Source organism: Procambarus clarkii, chromosome 54 (genome assembly GCF_040958095.1).
Source record: "Procambarus clarkii isolate CNS0578487 chromosome 54, FALCON_Pclarkii_2.0, whole genome shotgun sequence".
Classification (NCBI taxonomy): Eukaryota; Metazoa; Arthropoda; class Malacostraca; order Decapoda; family Cambaridae; genus Procambarus; species Procambarus clarkii.
Window position 1 is genome coordinate 20,589,379 of NC_091203.1, and position 25,160 is coordinate 20,614,538.

General features: G+C 41.5%; 3 protein-coding genes across 4 annotated transcripts in view; 2 read left to right on the forward strand and 1 right to left on the reverse strand.

The window, feature by feature from the left end:
• The window catches only part of LOC123771351 (uncharacterized), an 86,099-nt gene that overhangs the window by 12,629 nt on the left and 48,310 nt on the right, over positions 1-25,160 (forward strand). The window lies entirely within an intron of this gene.
• Positions 4,222-10,605, reverse strand: LOC138352641 (uncharacterized). 2 transcript variants are annotated; one of them, XM_069305173.1, is made up of 5 exons: positions 10,489-10,605; positions 4,996-5,037; positions 4,840-4,923; positions 4,470-4,763; positions 4,222-4,392 (listed from the first exon to the last, which is right to left on the reverse strand). In XM_069305173.1, the coding sequence occupies exons 2-5, from the start codon at positions 5,035-5,037 to the stop codon at positions 4,279-4,281; spliced, it is 534 nt and encodes a 177-aa protein (XP_069161274.1). In that variant the 5' UTR covers positions 10,489-10,605; the 3' UTR covers positions 4,222-4,278. The 2 variants fall into 2 exon arrangements, with proteins under 2 accessions (XP_069161274.1, XP_069161275.1); XM_069305174.1 differs by having other exon boundaries at positions 10,471-10,579.
• Positions 11,618-22,766, forward strand: LOC123750008 (uncharacterized). Its single transcript, XM_069305178.1, has 5 exons — positions 11,618-11,760; positions 19,952-20,029; positions 21,727-22,206; positions 22,284-22,474; positions 22,572-22,766. Exons 2-5 carry the CDS (start codon positions 19,952-19,954, stop codon positions 22,696-22,698), a joined length of 876 nt encoding a protein of 291 aa, XP_069161279.1. The 5' UTR covers positions 11,618-11,760; the 3' UTR covers positions 22,699-22,766.

Genomic DNA, 25,160 nt, shown 5'->3' on the forward strand with positions numbered 1-25,160 from the left:
AAGTACCCAGAGACCCCGGTTTGCGAACAGGGAGGACAACGGCATCGAGCCAGTCCTCAGGGACTGACGACGACTCCCAGATCCGATTATACAGACTCAGTAAATACAGAGACGTGCTCGGAGGGAGATGGCGAAGCATCTCATAATGAATACCATCGGAGCCCGCCGCCGTAGAACCGCAGAAGGCCAGGGCAGAACGAAGTTCAGAGAGAGAGAAGGGATCATTATAGGGAAGCTGAACATGAGTGCAGAAATCTAAAGGACGAGACTCAAGGACAGGTTTACGAAGGAAAGATTGGGGAAAACGAAGACCAGAGCTAACAGAAGAAAAGTGGGAACCCAGTTTGGAAGCAACCTGCAGCGGGTCCGCCACAAGAGTACCATGGAGGTGAAGGACCGGTGAAACATCGGAAACGAACTTACCCGCTATCTTACGGATACGCTTCCAAATCCGGGGCAGAGGAGTTTCGGACAATTGTTGAGACATAAGAAGCCCAACATTCACGTTTAGCCGTACGGATCGCCTTAAGGGCCACCGCACTCTTTCCGAAAGAAAAGAATCGGTCGTCTGCCTACGGCAGTGCCTCTTCCAGGCTGCACGCTTACAGCAAACAGCCCGAGCACAGTCCGCATTCCACCAGGGAACGCACTTCCGTGGGCCCCGAGAGGAAGAGCGAGGAATAGAGCGGAGGGCAGCGTTGAAGACAGTGTCATGAAAAAGGAGGAGAGCGCTAGAGAGAGGCAGAAGGGAGAGGTCAGAGAGAGCAGCACCGAGGGTAAATAGGGTCCAGTCTGCCTTGGCAAACTGCCACCTAGGGAAAGAGAGAAGGGCGAAAAAGAGAAAAAGGAAACAAGGATGCGCGTGCTAGTGGCTTTACAAGACTAATTACCATATTTGTATCCTCACATTCCTTATGTACATTCTTTTATATGCGTAAATAAATAAATAAAGATGGGGAAATGATCACTTCCATGGAGGTCATCAAGAACCTGCCACGTGAAATCTAAGTAGAGAAGAGCAGAAAGAAAGATCAAGACACGAAAGGGTGCGAGTTCGAGAGTCAAAATGAGTGGGCTCACCAGAAGCTAGAAGAGACAGGGAAGAAGAGGAGAAACGGCTCAAGGAGGCGACCCCAGGTATTCGTCAGAACGTCACCCCAAAGAGAATGACAATTGAGGTCACCCAGCAGGAGCACAGGCTCCGGCAAGGAGTCTAGGAGGTGTTTATAATCAGGAAAAGAGCGGGACACTCGGGGGGGGGGGGGGAGATATATGGAACAAACTGTGTACCATTTCACCACAAAGATACGAGCAGCAGAACAATGGAGAGGCGAAGGAAAAAGTAAAGGAACAAAGGAAACATCAGCACGAATCAAGAGAGCAGAGGAATTAGAAGCCCCCAGCAATGGCTGGGGAGGGGGGAGAAAGGAATAGCCACGAAAACGACCAGGACGAGCACCAAGCATTGGCTCCTGGAGACAGACACAAAGGGGCGAAAACCGCGAAATCAGAAGTTGGAGTTCGAGGAAATTGGCGTAATAACCTCGAACGTTCCATTGAAGAATGGACAACGACGAGAATAGAAAGAACAAAAACAGAGAACAAGAAACAAAGGCGAAAGAGCAACAGAGCACGTTAAAGAATATCAGGGTCGGGATCAGGGTCAGCAAAGTCAGGGTGCATGGGTAAACTGAGCAAAGACGGAGGGAAGGAAACGGGAGAACAGATCAGAGGTGGGCGGGCAGGGTCCGGAGGAGGAGGAGACAATGGAGAGGAGCAGTCAAGGAAAGCAGCAGGAAAAGGGGGAGTAGAAAGAAGGGAGCGCACCCCAGCAAGAGCAGCAACCGAAAGGGAAGCAGGGGCCAAAGAAACCTCCATAGCAGGAACAGGGGGCGCAATCACCGAAACGGGAGGGGAAGGAGCAACAGAGCCAGAAGGAGGAGCTGAGGAAGAAAGCGAAGCCTTCTTACCCGCCGGGGAAGAGGAAGGAGAGGAGCCAGACTTTCGCTTCTGACTTAAAGAGACCGGTGTCCCAGCAACTACGAACCGGGCAACTGATTCCAGTGTCTCAACAGAAGCTGAACGAGAGCACACACGACGGCCGTTAGGAGAGCGATGGACATCCGCCCGCACCGACAGGCGGTGGGGAGAGCCGATAGATGGAGGAAGAGGATGGGAAGGAGGATCAGAGGGGGACGAGGAAAAAGACACTGGAGACATGACAGACCGGGTTGAAAAAAGCGGAAGACAGAAGACCAGGAGGGGGACCCCTCGGGACAGATGGGGCAGTGGGCGTATCAGAGTCCAAGGGCCGGAAACGGTTGAGAGTGAGGAAAGGGGGGGGGGGGGTGGGAAAGGACGAAGAGAGGAAGAGCGCAACACGCGAGCATAAGAGATGTTAGTACAAGGCGGGAGCTGGCGAACCTGGCGCCTCTCCTCAGGAAAAGATAAACGCTCCCGGTGCTTCAGGTTAAGGACGGCTGCCTCAAGCTTGTAATGGACACAGGCACGGGAGAAGGTAGGATGGACCTCACCGCGGTTGAGGCAGCGAGCTTGGTGAGAAGTGCACTCCGACTTAAAGTGTCCCTCACTCCCACACAAAGGACAGACAGTCCCAGAGCAGTGGAGGGCACCATGCCCAAACCTCCAGCACTTGTTACAAAGTCGAGGAAAAGGAATATACTCCTGCACAGAGCACCTAGCACCAGCAAGAATGACAGAGGATGGAAGGGTCCTACCATCAAAGGTGATCTTCACAACGCGAAGGGGTTGACGGCGATGACCACGAGGGGGACGAGTAAACGAGTCAACCTGGAGGAAAGAATGGCCTTGGGCATCAAGGATATGCCGAATATCATCGTGGCAATCCTGCACATTCCGAACACCGGTTGCAACATGGGGTGGGAGGAGAATAGTGCCAACACTGGCATTCATCCGAACGTTCTTCGAGACCTGATCAGGGATCTCGCCAAGGCAAGATAAGGCAGCCAAGCCGCATCCTGAGAAGGAGCAGCAACGACACTTGTACCGAGACGAGTGGGGTTGAAAGTAACAGACGCATCCACGGAAACTACAAAATGCCGATGGAGTGAGAAATCGTCAGGAGGTGCAGAATCAAGAGGGAGGAGATCAAAGTATTTGGCCCATGAAGCAGGACCAAACAAGGCCCGATACGCATCAGCACGGGAAGGAATCGAGCGAGTGCGGTTGGGGCGCGAACGGCGTTGAGAACCCCTAGAGAGAGGTCAAAAGGCGCAGTAGTCACAACGAAAGACTTAGCCACACCAGGGGACGAAGTGGTCACCACCGGGGGCTGGAGGCTCGACCCAACCACAGAGGAGGGAGGGGAGCTGGGGGAAGGAGTCAGGACGGTCAAAGGAGGAGCAAGGTCGGGGCCCAACGCAGCGGGAGCTACAGAGCCTGGTCTTCCAATGCAGGCCGACTCGGGGGCTTGGTCGCCCACCCCAGGAGCCTGAGAGGGTACAACGTAAACATTCAACGACAGAGACGAAAAGTGATAAATTCACCCACAAATGTGCCCCCATACCCACCATGGAGCCACAATCAGAGGCAGGACACCCAACAGGAAGCTATCGCCGATCATGCCGGGGCCCCCTAGGGGCGAGTCGTGAGCATACGCCCCACAAACGCCACCTTAAGAACCGTCAGTCCGTCGAGATCGGGTTCAGCAACGAAAGGGGGATTGACAATAAAAGGTTCCCCTCGCTCAAGACGTTGGGTACTACAGTTCTACGGGTGCAAGAGTATGCCTCCTCAAGCACCCGGGAGTCAAAATAGAAGAAGTCCAAAGAAATAATCCAAAACAAGCAGAAGGTCGGCAGGAAACAAGCAGATAGGAGAAGAGGGGGGAGAAAAACGAAACAATGAAAAGGAAAAGCGATCCGGCACAATTGGAGAAGACAGCAGCAGGAGTGCAAGGCCAGAAAAGGACAGAGGACTGCCCAACGGAGCATCACACTCCGGCAGCCGTCCACCAAGCCCCCTCAAGACGCCAACGGGCCGGATGGGGAGGGGGAATGTGCCAGAAAGTTATGGTGAGGGAAGAGGTTCAAGAGGAAACTTAAAGACGCCATTGCTTCTAGTAATTTGACGAATAGCAACCAGAGGTATTCCATAGTTACGAGGGAGTCTACAACTAATCAAAGATTCTATTTCACTTTGAATTCAAATCCAAACACTTTCTATTATTAGACAAAACACTTTACCGTTTTAAAATGTTTATTACAATACTTTGTGCCAATTATCTATAATCCATCTTTAAGCATAGTATCTGGCGGTGGTGGAAGTAACCGTAGTAGTTACTATTTGCGTAATGGTAGTTACTATATCCTGCACAAGTTCTTGTGTAGATACCACAGGGACCGTCTGGATCTGTAATTACAAACATTATTGACGTTTGTGTAATAAATTTAGAGAACACTTGCCCAAGTTCAAGACTACATAGTTACCTCGTGAGTGACAGCCACGTGGGTGATGGTCTGCCAGTATTTAACAGTATCTGTTGTGGTGACGAATTGACTGTAAACGGAGACCATTGTGCTCACTGGGTAGACCCCCACCGTAGCCGTCACCAACACTACCGGTGTGGAGGTGACCCTTATCACAGAGGTCACCGTCTGTGGCTGCTGGGGAACAAACTCCCATTGGGTGGTGGTCTGGGTGACTGTCAGGGTGATCGCTGTCTGCTCAGTAACCCAGACGTCAGAGGTTGTAGTCTCCCGCAGAGTGTGGGTCAGGGTAGTCTGCAATATTACACACCATTACGAAGTGTTAATGTATGACAGGTTGGTTAAGAAGGGTAATGTCATTGTTACCAACCTCAGTGGTGATGGTGGAGGTTGTGGGGGTGACGACTGGCAGGGGCGCGTGGGTGCCGTAAGGTTGGTACGCCTGACCCTGGATCTGTTGGGGAGCAATTATTAGTCTCCTACAATTTTTTTATTATTTGAGAATACGGTATAATATAGTAATTACCTGGGCGATACAACCGAGGAAGAGTAGAGCAAATACCGCCATCTGTACAGAAAAAAAATGCAGTTTTTAATCAAAAGTTACAATAGTGTCATTAACCACCATGATCAAAAATCATCAGATTTACTTTCGAATTTTTAACATGACTGACGTTATAACACCGAGAAGTTCATCAATAACTGACAACGAGAGGCATGTTTGGAATTTGTCACTAGTAAAGCAATTTTAGTTAAATCAAGATTTATGAAGCCGGACAATAAAGATGGTTGGGAAGGTAGTTAGGGAAAGATTATGGAACACCGAGGCGTCCATAAGGCAAGCTATCTAGGTGCTTCAACATTAGACAATTAAGAGACTTAAATGTTAAGCAATTTATGAACTCCCAGGCACACTTTCCACATTAGATATATAAAAGCATGAAACCATGTTTAAAGACTAGTTTATTAAAATTCATAATTTGAATTAGGCAAAGATAAGTATTCAGTTCTATTAATAGTTTAACCTGAAGTGTAGGTACAAATTAACGTCCCATTTAGATATCGTTAGAGGCCTTGGTAATAACTATTGAATTAGTTATGTTTAACTAGCAGTACCCGGCCACACGTTGGTGTGGCTCAGCAACCTTACCTGTCAAATTCCCCCCTCCCCTTGGCCACCCAACCATTCCCCACTCCATCCCCTCTTCCTTCCCACCATGCCCCACTCCCGTGTCCCTCTGTCCTCCCCACCCTTCTCCATTCCCCCATCCCCACAATCCCAAACTCCTGTCCCCTCATCCTTCGCACCATCTCACTTCTGTCATCATCCCCCACTCGTCCGATGCCTTTCCAAATGGTCTCAAGTTCACATAAGAAAATTGGGAACATCAAGTGGTCTGATGTTCATCACTGAGAGAAGTAGTAACAAATTTAATGAAGATGGAAAAAAAGTATTCGCATGAAATGAGCGGTCTAGTAAACAGACCAATTCCAATGCAATTCATACAAAATAATTAAATCAAAATACATCAAAATCTAGGAAAATTCAAATTATCAGTGCAATCTTAAACACTGAAATTGAATTTTAACATTTAGTGAAGCATTTGTGTTGCTCTTACATTCAACAGATGGCACTTTTTTTTCCAAGAAAAAGTTTTACCTGTCACATGTGGCATCTATACTTAGGAATTGAACTGTAGGGTAAACAGCTCTATTCCCACACAATGTCACAATAACTAATAATTAAAATAAATTGAAATCTATGAATAGAATTTATCAATGCAATCCAAAACATTGAAAGGCAATTCTCGACATCTATTATAGCGTGCATGTTGCCATTATGTGCAACAGATGGCACAGTTTTTAAAAAACCATGAAATATGCCTTTACCTGTCATAGGGGCGGTATCTAAATAAAAATATAAATGTTCGTTTGTTCAAAATCTCTACTCTCCGAAAGTTCACCGATTGCCTTTAAATTTTCATACAAAATATCTTTTGCATCCGACCAGGTTTTAATATACATACTGTATAGATGTCATGTCTGTGACGGGGAAAAAACACGCTTTTGTTTTGAAAATCTGTTTTCCAATGCGAGGGAAATCTTTGAAATCTCTTTACCGATTGCTTTGAAATTTTGACAACATTGCATTCAAATAGGCTTGTGTTTTTATATACACCTACTATATACACGTCTCGCCCATGACAAAAAAAAAAAAAAAGTTGGAAAAACTGCACTATCTGTAGGATGTAAGAGCAACAATATATACAAAATATGTTTCGATTCCATTTCAATGTTTCCAATTGCATTGATAAATTGAATTTTCGTAGATTTATTTTCATTTTTATTTAATTACTTTGCGTGACGTTGGGATTGATCCGAGTTTACCATACCGTTCATTTTGCGAGTAGCTTATTTGTTTCTTTTTTCATTGTTTTTCATTTCTTTTTTTAACTTCTTATTTTTTAGTGCAATTGGTGGCGAAATTGAGCCGTGTCTATTTATCTGCGTTTGAGTTTAAATAGTTCCCAAGTATTATGTTTGTTTTGAAAACAAGAAAATGGACAACACTTATTTTACAGTTGCAAATGTACAACAGCCATGAATCCACCGGCTACGACGTAAACTGCTCTCTTAACGTTATGTCAAAATGATGAATTTGCAAAAACACTGCTCTGAAGCGCATACGTATTACACATGGGATGTCAGTAGAAAATCATTTGAACGACAGAAACCAGGAGACCGTCGACCAGGTTGTCGACGGACAACCTGGCATATTCAAATAAACTAAGATAGACAGACTACACTGTGCATCCTAATCAAGATGAATGCTTCTTGACATGCTGTTGGTAAATGTGCCCGGACCAACTTCTTTCCAGCCATTGAGATTTGTCAACAGCGAAACACGTGCCAATTTCCGTAGTGCATGTCATGCTCCGAATTTATTGAAGAACGACCAACACTGGGATGTATGCATTAATGACGCGTCCAACACGTCACATCCAAATTTAATTCGTGCGTTGTTTGCAATCATTGACCACCGGCTTTCCATCTCCAACAGTTATGGGAGAAATAGCACATGGCTGAAAATATTCATCGAATATGAAGGAAAAATCAAATATGAACATTGATTTCACAGTAAAAATCGAAAACGAAGCATTGATAATGATTGAAGATTTGTGCTTAGAAATCACGAACAAAGTTCTAAATCAATTGGAAGTGCCATTACCGACTATCTACTACCGTTTCGTTCGAATGTAGAATTGCGTCGTGAACAAGATCACAACATCAGTGACCCGTTATGTGTGCAATCAAATATTCTTAAGCTAACGCTCGAGCGAAAAAGCTTTTACAATCAAATAATTAAAACTGTCAATAAAGAGTTTTGAGACATCTTAGGTGCGCCAGGAGGAACTAAATCCTTCCTAATTAGATTTATTCCAGCAGGATTTAGATCCCAAAATGTCATACCCTAGCTCTTGCATCATCCGGAATAGCTACGACATTGTTACCAAGCGGAAGAACTGCTACTTCGAAATTGCTATTGAACATGCAATTCAGTGAAATGCCCACGGGCAACATTTCCAAAGCATCCGGCATGGGTAAACTATTGCAGAAATGTAAACCGTTTGGGATGAATGCATAATGGCCCACAAAAAATCGTTAGAGACTATCGATCATTACAAGATTTGCATTGAAACAGACCAATTTGGGAACTAATATTTCTTGCAGGAGATTTCAGGCAAACATTACAAGTAATTCCTCGATACAAGTCCGTCGACACTGTTGAGGAAGCAGTTAGCGAATTCAAAAATTGTTGGATAACCATCTATCAGGGATACCATCACGCGTACGGCAATTTAAAATCTGCGTGCCAATTTTCATGTGAAATATCAATCAACTAAAGCTTTACAACTGCACGCGCCTTGCAGTAAAAAAAAATAATCGGCAACGTCGTAGAAGCAACAATCTTTACAGTACCTTTCAAAGGTGAAGAGGTCCTCATTCCTCGCATTCCTACCATTCCAACAGATATGTCATTTCAATTTAAGATTGAAACTTAATTCGACTGTCGTTTGTAATCACCATCAACAAAGTTCAGGGCCAATCTTCAGAATTGTGCAGTTTATATCTAGACACGGAAGGCTTCTCATAAAGGACAATTATATGTTGCGTGTTCTAGAGTCTGTAAACCAGACAATCTATCTACAGATAATGGAACAAGTAAAAATATAGTATACCCACAAGCATTATGAAATTAAACATGTTAGGAACGTACACTTTTCTATTTAACCAGACTGAGCCACAGCAACGAGTGGCGGGTACAGGTAGGATATATATAAAAAAGACACCCATTTGAATGGGATGGGTCAAAATTTGAAAGCAATTGGTGAAGAGGTTTTGAAGATTTCCCCCACATGAAAAAAAAATTTTTTTTTACAGTCACAAACGTGACATCTATAGTATGTATACTGAAACCTGCTCTGATGCGAACTAAACGTTTTTTGAAAATTTTCAAAGCAATCTGTGCAGTACTTTCGGCGATTAGAGATTTTGAAGAAACGAACATTTTTATAAAGATTGTTAACCTTTGAATAATACCTGCCAATGCTAAATCTATACAAATAAAAATGGAAAAGTTTGTTTAAATTCGCTAATCTCTGAAAGTTCTTTACCGATTGCTTTGAAATTTTGACAATGTTGCATTAGAATAGGCGCATCTATATACCTACTATATAGATGCCACCCCTGTAACTGGTAAAAACATGCGTTTTTGAAGAATGTCACTATCAGTTACACAATAGCAGCATTCATGCTACACAAAATATGTCACGAATTGCATTTCAATGTGTCCGATTGCATTGATCAAATTTTTAGGTTTACTAACTTATTTATAAAATTATTAAATTTAAAGTATTAATTACACTGATATTTTATTTATCTTTTGTGCGACATTGTGTTGGAATCTAGGCGTGTTTACCATACCGTTCATTTTGTAAGTAAAAGTATAGATGCCACACCCGTGACCGGTAAAACTATGCTTTTCTTCACAAACAGCACCTGTTGCATGCAAGAACAACACTTTCTATATTAAATATGTTAGTTCCCTCCGTTTCCCATTGCTTTGATACATCTTTCATTTATTTTGTGTGATATCTGTTGGAATTCAGTGTTCACCATACCGTTTATTTCGCGAGTATAGTTTATTTTTATTTTCTTCATATTTCATTCAACTTGTATATTAGTGATGGGAACATCAGACCATTTGGAAAGGCATCGGACAAGAGTGGTGAATGGTGGGGATGAGGGAATGGTGGGTAGGACAAAGGGACAGGGAAGGTTGCAGAGTCACAGCAATGCATGGCCACGTACTGCTAGTAGTTAAAGCATACTTTGGTATATTAAAAATAAAAAGCTTCAATTCAATTATTAACTGCCGAGGCTATAATTTGTGAAGCTTAATACTATAGAATTTTCATTCTATTAAGGAGTTTAACTTAATATAATGGATATTTGAAGCACAATCATTTGATTAAACTGGCCATCATGAACTGACTAAAGATATTTCAGGTCTTCATAACAAAGGCGATATATTTTAGTTACATATGGAATTACCTTCAGTAATTTAATTAAAGTATTTTTCTTAAAGCATTACTACTTTATAAATAGATTTCACTTTATGTTTCACACCAAGTCTGGGGTATAGTCAGGTATACCACGCTTAAAATACTTCATTTTATACTTATAAGCCTAGTAGTGGTTAAGCCTAAATTATTCCATTAAACGAATATAATATCACTAAATTTAAGGATCTGACGAATCTCCACCTATTAGATGCTTCTACCGTATTCTTTCAACATCACTAATAAGATATCCTGGATAATGTCCTAAGCATACAAATTATTAATAATATACTACTTTTAACCCATAACAATAAAATTAATACGTATTAAACTACCAATTACAATAAAAACTATATCATTAATAAACTCAATCTTACATTTCACTTAAAACCAACCTTTAACAACACTTAAAGTGTGAGAGAAGGTACCACACAGACAACAGTGGAATGACTGAGGGTTAACGGCGGGCCGGGCACCTCGTTGACTCAACACCAAACACTTTATGGGAAAGGTAGAAAGTTCCCCACAAAAGCTGCCAAGACCACTATAACAGCGCCATCTATTGACTAAACCGTCAGCTACGCTCCCTGTGGAGCAAAATGATGATAAGACTCACTGAGCTTCAGTATTTATTTTAATCATTTTCACTAACTCTCTTTGTTTCTATTTTATAATTATATTAAAATATTAATTTATTTGCAGGCTTTCTATTGTGCTACTGATTATTAGCCAAAATATTAGTTGTGCTTACAATATTTTCTTTTGTCTTATAATATTTGGGTAGTTATTTGATTATGAGTAATTCTAACACCGTAGGCCTAAAAGGTATATATTTACCAGCCAAGGTCTACACTTACATATTGAGAAATAACACTGTGGGCTTAAATTAATATTTTTGGAGGTTTGAGCAAAAGCCTAAAATGGGTTTGTATATTTTATTACATTTTATTTTAGTTTTCCTTGCTAACAATAATAATTGTATGATACAAAATCGTGTGACACACATGGCTCTAATATTTACATAATTTAACAATATGAAATTAGTAATAAAAATGAATCTTAAGTTGAAACAAACGTTGAATAACAGTGAATATAATAAATAAGTATAAGTGTCGTGACACTGAACCCCGGTTCATTCCGAACACAGCGGTTACACCACACATAACACCTTGCCTCAGCAACCGTTTCTACTACCGTGTACTTCTACACACACCAGACCCTTGAGGTGTACCCTAGGTTTGTACAGGAACACAATGCGGGAACATATGGAAGGTATTTAAAGGCCGTCGGGTTTTCTCATTTAATTACAAGGAATAGACTCTGACAAATAATAACATATTAACATACTCTATTTAGTTAAATAAACACCTAATATCCATAACCCACTTGACCAACGCGGTCACCACCTGCACTCGTAACTTCCGCCTAAGTCCCTAATACTGAATGATTACTACAACGCTCCATACCCCGTTAGTCTTACATTCAATACTCACATACTGCAGGCTTAACTTGGTCACTAAGATCACATCAGGCTCCCGCATAGCTGTCTGCTACACTTCGTTGCTGCCACAGACGAAGACCCGGAGGACTTGCCAGTTCCACTCCCACTACCAGACTGTCTTCAGCCAGCCATAGCCTCAAACATCTCACCCCGCCTCTCAAGGAAGGTATAATCCGATTAACCTTGTTCCTAGAAGCGGTAACCTTGTTCCTAGAAGCCTGAGTCCTCTTCCCAGGAATTATGAGTTTGGCCAAGCAGCTGCTGTCTTAATCCCTTGACCTTTTCTGGATGTGTGACCGTTGTCTGTATACTTAACATGTACTTCCAATCCTCATTCGTTAGGTGTTGTAGTAATGATCCTCTGGCTAATAATTCCAACAAACTTGTGGATTACAACATACGCTTGTAGTGTAAAATAAAACCTTGCTAGCAATAACAATTGTAAGTGATATAAAACGTGTGAGAATTCAATACGCTAATGTTTACATGATTTTACAATATGATTTTACAATAATCCTAAGTTGAAACAAACGTTGTATAACAGTGGAAACGATAAATGAGTCTAGGCTTGTAGTGTAAAATAAGAGTTGCCAATTACTGTCCAAAAGGAGGTGTCTATAAGAATAACGCAGAGGCGCAGGCCCAGCTAAGGGAGTTGAGATTTGAAGAAAGCGACAACCAGATGAGACATTATAGTAAGGTGGGTTACACGATGGGGGGTTCCGGCAGAGGTTCCCCCCACCAGCAGAACAACTGTCGTGCAATCCCCTATTCTGCAATGCAGTCAGAACACGGCTCCAAAATGAGAATAGTGACTTGAATGACCTCTACCTGAGGGGGATATTTTATGCGTTGCTCTTTTAGCGACCTACTCCTCGCCCAGACTTTGTAGGTCAGGCGGTAACTGACAAAGGATTTGTAACGTATCGTGGATGTTTCTCGAGTGGCGGCCAACATTAGGGTGTCTTCAAGTCTGAAGGAGAGAGCGCTTGAAGTTTGTAGTCTCCGTGACTCAGTTGACGATTCTCCACGGATCGTAGCGTCTTTGGGAGAGTCGTGGAGAAGGTCCCCTTTGTTGTTCTTAATGCGTAGCCATGATGAGGGATGTGGAGTATCCTCAATACCAGGTGTGACGCGAATGTGGAGTCCCCTTATGTGACTGGGCTTATGTTCGCTTATGTTCGCATGGAGAGAGAAGTATAACTGGATTGTAAGCATTTTCCTTACTTGAGAGTTGAAGCATTTTTCTGCGGGCTTCCATGAATGTCCATATATTCAAACTCTACCATTAAAAACAAAACAGTTTTCCCTGAAAATGGAAAAGGTACAGAATTTTCATATACTTGGAAATGTTAGTAATTGAATATAGCCCTTGAAAGGGGACCAATTTGTCGCAATCTGGTATGCATGTGGTTGATTCCGTTGTGGAAGAGAATGTTGCCCTTGCTGTTGTATATTGGATTTCGTCGTTCTTGCTGAATTCAGCTTTGACCACAAGCAGGGTCGGGTTCCGGCCATTGGTGCCTACCAAGATGTCGGAGAAAGCTGGGCAATGATGAAGATGATGGTGTGCCTGACGAAAATGTTGCATCCTCCCGGATACCGTCGTTGGGGGGATGAGGGCAAGGTCAGCTGGTTGCAGGGCGTCGACGGGCTCTAGAGCAAAATAGTTGTTCCAAAGCTTTGTTGATTGTATGGATGAGTTCGCACCGATATTGATGGTGTGGAGCAGAATGTCGTTTGCCTTCAACGCTCCTCACACAGATGTGGTCGGCGAACCAAGGATTGTTTGCTGAGTGGTAGCCAACTTAGCGTATCCACCAGGCGATGTGAAAGAGAGCGCTTGTAAGAGCTGTTCCGCCTATGTTGTCATAAATGCGTAGCCATGGCGAGGGATGGGGTTTCTCCTCAGTACTAGGTGTGATGAGTGTTTTAGAGTCTCTTCGTGTGACTGTGGCGTAAGAGGTGTATCTCCCTTGGGACCGCTAGTTTCAAAGCTTTCTTCTTTCTTGAGAGCTAAGGCAGTTTTCTGGGGGCTTGTATGAATGTCTGTATGCTCAAATATGCAATTAAAAACCAAACAGGTTTCCCTGAATATAAAAGAGGTACATATTCTCCAATACTTTGACATATTATTAAATTAGACAGCGCCTGAAATTAACAAGTATGCTCCCGTGTAATGTGATGTGATCCGGTCTGCATGTAGTTGTTTCCGTAACGTTAGAGAATGTCGCACCTTTTGTAAGACATTAATATCCGTTGTTCTACCTGATTTTATCTTTGACCACAAGCAGTGCTAGGGTCCGGTTCTCTTCTTACTTGAGAGTTGAGGCATATTTTGTACATGCTTGCATGATGTCCGTTTATTCAGAATCCGAGTTTGATCGTTCTTGCTGAACTCAGCTTTGAACACAAGAGGCAAAGTTCCGTTCGTTGGTGCTTTCCAAGGTGTCGGCAGGGACTGGCCAACGATTCAGTTACTTTTCGTTCACGAAAAAAATGTTACATCCTTCGTGATGACTTCAATGGAGGTGCGGGATGAAGATTGGCAGGTTGGAGGGCGTCGTGGTGCTCGGAAGCAAATAGGCGTTCCAAAACATTGCCTTTTGCAAGGTGTTTTGCTTGATCACTGTCAGTGTCAGTAAGTCACTGACATTGATAGTGATCAAGCGATAAGTCGGACGCCTTCGCCGCAACTCGCATGTGTACATCTGCACAATTGAGCTTTGTAAATGTTTGCATGAGCAAACGTGCAGAGGGTTGTGATCTTGAAAGCATAAGTCCAAATAATGAACTAATAGGTCTACAGATGCACACGATTAATAAGTATACCACTTAACGCCGGAAGATCCCTTGAACACAAACCTGTGATTGTGTTTACGGACATATAAACGGATTTAAATTATTTCACATAGATAGATATTTTAGACGAGTGAGTAGCCATATATGTTAAGGAAAATTTGAAATATAGTCTCAAAGATGGAATCAGAACACAGCCACACACAGACACTTTTTGTCTAGAATTAAAAGAAAACCCTAAACATCTTATAATTGGAGTTATATACCGGTCACTAAACTTATACAGAATGGAAGCAAAGCCTCTATGAGATGAAATATCTAGAGCATCTAAGTCAAACAGTATTCGTGTCATGGGTGACTTTAATTTTAGTTGAATAAACTGCCTAACACAACAGGGAATAATGAAGAAAAAGATTTTCTAGAATTAATTGACGATTGTTTTCTTAAGCAACACACTAAGGAACCAATGCGTGAAAATAATATTTTAGACCAAGTTTTATGTAACAGGGAAATGCAAATTAATGACATTGAAGTTGATCAGACCACACACTAGAAGGTGAAGGGACGACGACGTTTCGGTCCGTCCTGGACCATTCTCAAGTCGATTGTGATGAGGAATTAGATGTAGGCAATAAATAGGCTAGAGAGAGGTGAGGAGCAAAGTGTAGTAGAGGAGATAGTAGTAGGAATTGGCCCATAACATTGAAATAGTGAGTGAACTAGGGAAGCGTAATCACAAAGAAATCAGATTTAGTATAGAATGGAATAGATTTGTAGGAGAAAATTCTGTTAATGTGCCAAATTTTGGAAAAGCTGATTTTAGGGGGCCTAAATTTTTTTTGGGTGAAATAGACTGTAAAGTCTATGGGGGGGGGGGCGGTCTTGCAACGAGACATGAACCCAGCGTTGGGTGATGTAAAAAGGGATTTCAATGTGGATTCACAAGATAACTTATTTAAAAATATTCTAAGCAAAGCCTATGAACGTAGTACCTTACCTTGAAATTACCTTAATGTGTTTCCGTGGCCTGGTCGATTGCTGGACTGGTCAACCAGGCTGTTTGATGCAGGTGCTCGCAGCCTGACGTATGAATCACAGCCTGATTGATCAGGTATCCTTTGGAGGTGCTTATCGAGTTCTCTCTCCTGAAAACTGTCAGGGGTTAGCCAGTTATGCCTCTTATGTGTAATGGAAACGTGTTGAACAGTCTCGGGCCTCTTATGCTGATAGAGTTCTCTCTCAGAGTACCTGTTGCACCTCTGCTTTTCAAAGGGGGGTATTCTGCACATCCTGCCATGCCTTCTGGTCTCATTTGATTTTTTAGAGTTTTTTAAATTCTTACTAATCATAACTCCCAGATCCCTTTCACAATTCACGATTGTTTCATCCTGAATGAAACAATGAAAGTGATTGTTTCATGTTTCACCCTGAATGAAACAATCGGGATGATAGCCGACAGAGTGTACCGTGATCCGGCCTGTACTCCTCTTGACATACCAGAAAACAGTCTAAGGAAACTACTACAAGCTTGCTCCAAGCAAGTAGATGGGGTCGCCATGGGTTCTCCCCTAGGTGTCCTGTTTGCAAACTTCTACATGGGTACCATCGAGCAAAAAGTCTTAGTCGACATGAACTTGAAACCGGCTATATACTGCAGGTATGTTGACGACATTTTGACACAGGTACCTGATGTCAGACATCTGCAGGAGCTGAAGGAGGCATTTGAGCAGAATTCTGTGTTGCGTTTCACTTACGAGATGGAGAAGGATGGGAAGCTGCCCTTTCTAGATGTAACAGTCATGGAAAGGAGCGGAGTTTTCCACACTGCAGTCTACACTAAGGAAACAAACATAGGAATGTGCCTGAATGCCAACAGTGACTGCCCAGACAGGTACAAGAAGAGTGTCTTTAACGCTTATGTCGACCGTGCTCTAAGCAACAGCTCAGGATGGAAGTAAGTCGATGAAGAACTCTGTAGGGTAAGGCAGGTCCTAGTCAACAACGGCTTCTCCAATGGTTTCGTTGAAGATATGATAAGAAGGAAGGTGAAACGCCTTGCAACCTCTGAAGAGACAACTAACTCAACACCTGCACCCCTTATTAGACTATTTTAGAGGAACTTCTTTTCCACAGCTCATAAAACGGAGGAAAGGATCCTGAAAGATATTGTTAATAAAAACGTTATCCCTACAGACAAAAATCAAAAGATACAATTGACGATTTACTATTAAACCAAGAAAACAATGAAAGTGAAACGAAACGCTTTGCATAATAATGGCTTTAGGCATTGTATGTACTAGCTCTACCTATAAGTCAACCAATCTTTGTAAAAATTTATTGTATGTATGTACCTTACCTAAATAAACATTTTATTTTTTATTTTTTTTAAAACGGCCAACCTACTCATGAGAAACTCTCCAGACACAAAGCAGAACGCATTAAAAGAGACCAATGTCGTCTTTGCCTTCAAATGCCCACTTGGGGACTGTAAGCCTCAAAGAATTCAGCGTATTGGGAAGACAACAACATCTCTTTCCAGGCGATTAACGATGCATAAGCAACAGGCCTCCATTAAGGAACATGTAATCTCTTCCCACAACCAGACCATCACCAGAGAAGTCTTAACAAAAAACACGGAAATCATCGATAGATACAGCGATAGCAGGCGGCTTAATATCTGTGAGGCACTGCACATTAAGAAGTCGACACCAGCAATCAACAGCCAATTAATACACAACTATATTCTACCCACTTCAAGACTCCGCACCAATATAGAAGCATCAAGAAATATGGGCCAATAGGCACTTTGCAGTTACTTCCATTCTTCCCTTTAACTTACAAAATATTATACCCATTGTTTCGTGTTCTGTCTTGTGTTGAAAGTCTGTTTTCACCTCATCCAAAACTGTTGTAACATATCACCTCACCCAAATGCAGGTATAAAATCGAAGCTGTTTAAACTGTGTTTAGTTATAGTTGTGTGTGTGTAAACTAGTCTTTGAAAATGTAATAAGTTTTACGAAACGCGGTCAAGTGTCGCGTCAGATTAGAAATAAAAGTGAATTTTGTAGAATTGATTTTTCAGTTACCATCAACAGTGAAAAGAAATATAAGAAACATTGAGAAAATTCGTGTTAGAATTATTAATCTTACTTTTTCGTTCATATTTAATAATATATGTCTACAGGAAAGACTGCTACCAAAATATACTAATATATATATATATTATATATATATATATATATATATATATATATATATATATATATATATATATATATATATATATATATATATATATATATATATATATATATGTATTAATAAGCGTTCATGTATGGAATATAACCTACATATTTAGTCATATTTATTCACCATAGAATTAAATTCCTGTCTGCCATAAGATTAATTAAATCTTAAAAAATCATAATTTATATATATATATATATATATATATATATATATATATATATATATATATATATATATATATATATATATATATATATTTTTTTTTTTTGTGCTTTATTAGTTATATATATATATATATATATATATATATATATATATATATATATATATATATATATATATATATATATAACTAATAAAGCACAAAATATATATATATATATATATATATATATATATATATATATATATATATATATATATATATATATATATATATATATATATATATATATAACTAATAAAGCACAAAATATATATATATATATATATATATATATATATATATATATATATATATATATATATATATATATATATATATATATATTAGTATATTTTGGTAGCAGTCTTTCCTGTAGACATATATTATTAAATATGACCGAAAAAGTAAGATTAATAATTCTAACACGAATTTTCTCAATCTTTCGTACATTACGCTTCACTGTTGGAGGTAAATCAAAAATCAATTCTCCAAAATTCATTTTTATTTCTAGTCTGACGCGACACGGGCGCGTTTCGTAAAACTTATTACATTTTCAAAGACTTTAGTTCACAAATACACAACTGAATAGAACTTACGTATCTCCGATTTTATATCTACATTTGACTGAGGTGGGAGGGGTGATGTGGCATTAACACAAGACAGAACAAGAGGGGATATTAATAGGGTATTAAAAGTATCAACACAAGACAGAACACAAACAATGGGTATTGAATAGAAGTGTTTGTAGAAAGCCTATTGGTCCATATTTCTTTCATTAAAATAAATTTTGGAGAATTGATTTTTGATTTACCTCCAACAGTGAAGCGTAATGTACGAAAGATTGAGAAAATTCGTGTTAGAATTATTAATCTTACTTTTTCGGTCATATTTAATAATATATATATATATATATATATATATATATATATATATATATATATATATATATATATATATATATATATATATATATATATATATATATACCCACACATACAAAAAGAATAGGGGTGGTAGGAGAATTCAGTGAGGATCCACGAGGCCTTCGCTGAGTTCTCTTTATTTGCTTCTCCGAGGCTATGGGTCCCTGCAATTTGACCAGAGGTGATACCCCCTTGTAGGTTATAAATACATATGTATACATGTGTACATGATATATGTCAGTGGGTCGGGAGGTTATTGCATAACATTAAACTGGGTTACGAACGAAAAAGAACGAAGCGCCGTCTAGAAGGACTGAGGTCAGTCCCGCGAGACTCGTTATTGGTTTCACTACATTGTGGACTCATTTATGTTTAATTTGCTTCTATATAAGAGCTTAATCATGGTAAAAAAAGTAAAACTTTGTAGTTAGTGAAGTTATTAACAATTTAGCACGACATAATTAAGAAACAAAGAACTTTTACAATAATTCAAGAAAGTTAGTGATGTAATGTTAATGGGAAGGGAATGAAATAGTACCACTTTCTCCTGTAGTTGGCGCACTCGTCAATAGATGGAGTTGTTAGGCAGGGCGAGCGTCGGGTTGGGTGATACAAGATCTATATATTTTATAGAGAGCTTTCCTATCCTTCTTCTATAGTCTCTTGTTAGTGCGAGTGTTTATAGTGTGTGGGGAAGGCAACGAGTCGGGCCACCTTCCTGCACTGGACATTCAATCCCTAACTTCCTGTGGTGATAACACTCACTTTGTCCTTCAAGGTTTGTGTGTAAATAGATTAGTTTATTGTTATTTGTTTAGGTTTAATAGTGTTATGAAAGTGGCGTTGGATAACGTTTCTTGGTATTTACCTTATTTCTTTTTTAACATTGAAGCTGGTATATGGGTGTTTATGTTCTATCCTGCTAATTTGCCACAGTTCCCCTCGTCAGTACTCTAGTTATTTACGAAGATGATAAACTTCTGCTTATGACTAATGCGTGCGAAAAAGAAACTAAGTAAAATTATCTTTGTCTTGCTACATTCATTTTTCGGTAAACATCCACCTTCCAGCACTTTGTGCAACTTGCCAAGCTTTCTTGTATGCCAATGTTAACTAGAACAAATTTGCCGCATTGGGGACGTTGTTATTGGTTTAACATAAACTACATTATTTGTCAGATGACCAACAGTTCCTGGCTAATATTGTGGACAACCCTGGTAATCTCCCAGGTGCTTGTCGTTGCCCAACTTGTTAACGTGAGTAAACGTGTTTTTTTTTTATTTCCTAAATATTTTAATTTTCCTATAAATGTGTAATTATTGTTAAACACTAGTTGTACCCGGCCATGTGTTGCCGAGCCACAGCCTCGTTTTCCCCACCATTCTACTCTCGTTCCCCAAACTTCCCCTTCCACCCTCTCCCTTCCCATTCCCGTTCTTCCAACCATTTCCCTCGCCCGATGCGTTCCCAAATAATTTGGTTATCAGGAAAATTGGAACGGTAAAGAAAAGGTAAAAGAAATGGTTAATACGGAAGAGATAAAGTACTCGCCAAATATGGCGTGTTAATCACAGCTCGCTTCAAAATGCCATGTCGGACAATAAGTCTTGCTTCCATGAAAATTAATTTCATCGATGCAGTCCGTAACATTGAAATCGAATTGTAATACTTCGTATAGTGTTGCAATTACGTACAACAGGTAGCACTAATATATATATTATATATATATATATATATATATATATATTAGTCACAAATGGGGCTGGTATATAAAAAAAACTCTTGCATATTCCAATGGAACGTAGTCAAAGTTTCAAAGCAATCGGTGAACTTTCAGATAAGGAAATTTGAAAATAACTTACATTTATACTATAAAATCTATATAGCGTGTCACGCAGGCGCTGTTGGACGACCTTGGCGAGTCTAAAAGTGTTTAGTTGTGTGTGCTAGTTTTTCTAACTATATAAAAAAGTTTAAACTTCCTTGTTGGGCATTAGCTGAAATTAATGAGATCGAATGTCAGATTTTAAATATTTAAGGGAAAGTAGCACTTGTATGAAAGATTACAATATAGCATGACTTCAGTCTGTCGTAACCCTTAATTGTCTAATTATTAAATACTATTCTGGTCTTGGGATCCTTACTAGCCGTCATTTTATGGGTACGGACTGACCTTTTAATTGTAAGATTACAAAAGATAAATCAAACGCTGGAATTTAGTAAACTAGCCTTGCTATTTTAAGGATGCCTTAGACCTTATTTTAACAATGGAACCATTTTAAATTATCTTTAGCTTTTACATGTAAAAGGTCTAAGTTTGTATAGCATTTTACACTTTTCGTCAATGGGTTTCCCTAGAGTTTCTTGTTTACAGTAAAGTTGACCAGATTCTACAATGAGTTGATGGGACTTAACGTTAATCTTGGTTACTGTATAGGGGCTCTACAGAGTGGATTAAAACGCCAATAAACCTTTTGGTTATTTAATAATTTTGTTCACTGCAGATTCTTAACTGATACTTTTATCTAAATTTAAAGTTAATAAATCTTGATGGCGGTAGCTTGGATACTTGGATGTCATCACTTCTCAAAGAACACATCAGGATTGTAGGGTTCTGTTTCCCCTAAAGTTTCTTTAACTCGATTAAAGTTGAAAAATTACCTGGTTGACTGTTTGGTACCTGACATTTAATCATTATTACATCATATCTTGCACAACCTCTTAAACCCACTAATCTTCACTTTCTAATAAAAAAGTTCTAGCGCAGTTTTCTGGTTTATTGCCATACTATAAAACTTAGTGCCCCTTAATAGTTAATTCTAACTTTTCAAATGCTTATTAATGTATTTAGTGTAGGTGCCTCGGACTTGAATTTTAAGTATTTTACAAATTAAAGTTTTCTAATGGCTCTTAAATATGCACTTCAAACTGTTTTCTTCATCCAACCCATCAGCCTGCCTCTCCTTATGGCAGTCAGACCAGAGGACCAGGAGGTGTGGGTAGTGCCAGCTCTCAGGGGTCATCAGATCAACATGGCAGCGGTTCAGTAGTACGTGGCGGCCTGGGCAGCGGTCCAGTTCTGGGTGCTGGAATAGGACTTGGCAGCAGTCAAGGAGTAGGTATTAACCTTGGCCAAGGAATCGGCAGCGGTCCAGCTGGCAGTTCTGGTCAAGGAATTGGCGGGAGTGGTGACAGGCCTGGACAGGTTAGCAGTGGACCTCTCGCTTCCTCTAGCAGTAGCGGTCCGGCTCCTTACGCTGGGGCTAGGTATGGCAGTCCACAAGTGAGTAGAGTTGACGCAGTATTTAACCCCACTGTCACCCAGCTCTTCACCATCGACCGCTTCGTCACCCTAACTGATCAGGCTTTCCAGAGTGTGGCTGTCACCCTCACTTCACTCACCGTTCAGACTGTCACCACTGGAACACGCGCGGTGAGTACTTGGTATGTATTGTGACAAACGATGGTCTGGAGGCTGAGCTTAGACTAGCCAATTGTTGTCTTACACAGGTGGTACAGACGCCGGTGGATGACCGTGTCGCCCTCCAGACAACGGTAGTTGTCAGACCTTCAACATTAACGGTCACGTACGTGCAGTCAGACTTCAGAATTGTGACTGAAAGATCTTTAGACTACGTGACCATCGCCCACACCTCTTACGTCATCATGCAGACTACCTATACTACTACTGCTACCCAAGTGTAAGTTCGATACTAAGTCTCAGTATTGTACTGCAACTTCAAATTCCCTTGCTTGCTTGTAAAGGTACTGGCTAATTGACAACTTTACTCCCCACAGGCTGTCGTACACGACAACGCTGGTGAGAACAAACATCAATACTAAGAGCACAGTGTTCACGGACTACCGCACAGTCACCGACACGGTCCTCGTCCCCGGAGCTCGCTACGGTTATAGACAGCTTTAGCACGTCCATCCATGCCAAGATTTTAAAGAACGAAATATAAAGTATATTCAATAAAATGGCTTCTGGGTGATCATATTTTTTTTCCCCCTTAAATGGCTAGATTAGGAGTCGTCGATAAAGATTTGCAAACATTATTGCAAAACGGTTCAATTCAGCAACAGCTGGTGGTCCAGAAGTCAAGCATTGTCAACCTGACTGACAGGTTCAGGTTGAATAAACTGAGGCATTGGGTTAATTATCTTGCAACCTCCTAACCAAATTTATTAACCAAGAAGTGTTGTCCTGGTGAGCACAACTCTCATAGGTTAATAAGCACTTCAATTAAATCTTGGTTCTATAATTGAAAATGTTGTGGGTGTGAAGTCTAAAACCCTTGCTGCTCATGCTCTCAAAGCATGATTCGGTACGTGTCTTCTCGGCGACGCGACATTATTGGATGCAAAATGTGAAAGAATTGCAAACTAGAGTGTAACCAACGATATTCGGAGGCAAAGTTGCCTGTGACGAAGTGTTAATTCGTAGTGAATAGTGACCCCTTGAGTGAAAGGGGGGGGGGGTTAGACTTGTCAACCATTGTCGGTAGACATTGATAAATAATTATTTAATTATCAGAGAATCTTGAACCAGTTGCATGAAGTACCCTCGTTTACCTGGCTTGCTCAGGAGTACTAAGACAGCTGAAAGCACAACGAAGACTCGTTCCATAAGACTGAGAAGAGTAAGACGCAGGAGAAAATTGTTCAGTGGGTCAAGAGTGCATCTCTTCCACCCGACAGTAGAAGATTGCGTGGAGTGGGTCTAAATGGTGTGGAAAATATGATTATTACTATCATCCATACGTGAGAACTTTTCAAAGTTAGACTTGAGGTATTGAGCAAGTTTAATTTAACTTTAGAGCTTAATTTAGTAAAACCAATTTTAATTTCGACGCCTGGGTACTTGGAGGCATACTTTTGCACTCGTAGAATTGTAGTACCCAACGTAGAGCGAGGGGAACGTTTCATTGTCAATCCTTTCGTCACTGAACCCGATCTCGTCGAACTGACGGTTATTAAGGTAGCGTTTGTGGGGCGTGTACTCAGGACGGGCCCCCCTCCCCGCTAAGCTCGTTGATGCTGTAAGGGGGGCTTAGTGGGCGGCTGCCGGAGTGTGATGCTCTTTGGGACAGTCCTGTCTTTTTCTAGCCTTGTGCTCCTGCTGCCGTCCAAGAATTGTGCTGAGCACCTTTTCTTTTTCCTTCTGTTTCGTTTTTCTCCCTCTTCTCCTATCTGCTTGCCGTTTCCTGCCGACCTTTTGCTTGTTTTTGATCTTAATTTGGACTTCTTCCCTTTTGACGCCCGGGTGCTTGAGGCATACTCTTGCACCCGTAGAACTGTTGTACCCGACGTCTCGAGCGAGGGGAACCTTTTGTTGTCAATCCCCCCTTTCGTCGCTAAACCTGATCTCGACAGACTGATCTAATTGTGGCTCCATGGTGGGTATGGGCACATTTGTGGATGAATTAATTTCTCTTCGTCTATGTCGATGAATGTTTCCGTTGTACCCTCTCGGGTGGGCGACCAAGCCCCCGAGTCGGCCTGTATTGGAAGACCAGGCTCTGTAGCTCCCGCTGCGTTGGGCCCCGACCTTGCTCCTCCTCTGACTGTCCTGACTTCTTTCCCCAGCTCCCCCTCCCCGCTCAGCTCGTTGTCGCCGTGTGGGGGCTTCGTGGGCGGCTGCTGGAGTGTGATGCTCCTTTGGACAGTCCTCTGTCCTTTTCTAGCCTTGTGCTCCTGCTGCCGTCCTCTCCAATTCTGCTGGGCACCTTTTCCTTTTCCTTCTGTTTCGTTTTTCTCCCCCCTCTTCTCCTATCTGCTTGCCGTTTCCTGCCGACCTTTTGCTCGTTCTGGTTCTTCCATGGACTTCTTCTATTTTGACGCCCGGGTGCTTGAGGAGGCATACTCATGCACCCGTAGAACTGCAGTACCCGACGTCGAGAGCGAGGGGAACCTTTTATTGTCAATCCCCACTTCGTCACTGAACCCGATCTCGACGGACTGTCGGTTTCTTAAGGTGGCGTTTGTGGGGCGTATACTCACGACGCACCCCTAGGAGGCCCCGACAAGATCGGCGATAGCTTCTTATTGGGTGTCCTGCCTCTAATTGTGGCTCCATGGTGGGTGTGGGGGCACATTCGTGAGTGAATTCTTAATTTCGTCAAGATGATAACCCCTGTTTCGTCTGCTTCTGGCTTACCTTTTCAGGCTCGTGGGGTGGGCGACCAAGCCCCCGAGTCGGTCCGTATTGGAAGACCGGGCTCTGTAGCCTCCGCTGCATTGGGCCCCGACCTTGCTCCTCCTTTGGCCTCTCTGACTCCTTCCCCTGGCTCCCCTCCCTACTCTGTGGTTGGGTCGAGCCCCAAGCCCCCAGTGGTGACTACCTCGTCCCCTGGCGCGGCTCCTTCTCTAGTTGTAACTACTGCG

Coding starts and splice junctions, on each gene's coding strand:
- LOC138352641 (XM_069305173.1), bottom strand. CDS start 5,037: ATGGCGGTATTTGCTCTACTCTTCCTCGGTTGTATCGCCCAG. Junction 4,924..4,995: donor TCCTCGGTTGTATCGCCCAG/GTAATTACTATA, acceptor GCTCCCCAACAG/ATCCAGGGTCAGGCGTACCA. Junction 4,393..4,469: donor ACGTGGCTGTCACTCACGAG/GTAACTATGTAG, acceptor TTGTAATTACAG/ATCCAGACGGTCCCTGTGGT.
- LOC123750008 (XM_069305178.1), top strand. CDS start 19,952: ATGACCAACAGTTCCTGGCTAATATTGTGGACAACCCTGGTAATCTCC. Junction 22,207..22,283: donor TCACCACTGGAACACGCGCG/GTGAGTACTTGG, acceptor TGTCTTACACAG/GTGGTACAGACGCCGGTGGA. Junction 22,475..22,571: donor ACTACTACTGCTACCCAAGT/GTAAGTTCGATA, acceptor TACTCCCCACAG/GCTGTCGTACACGACAACGC.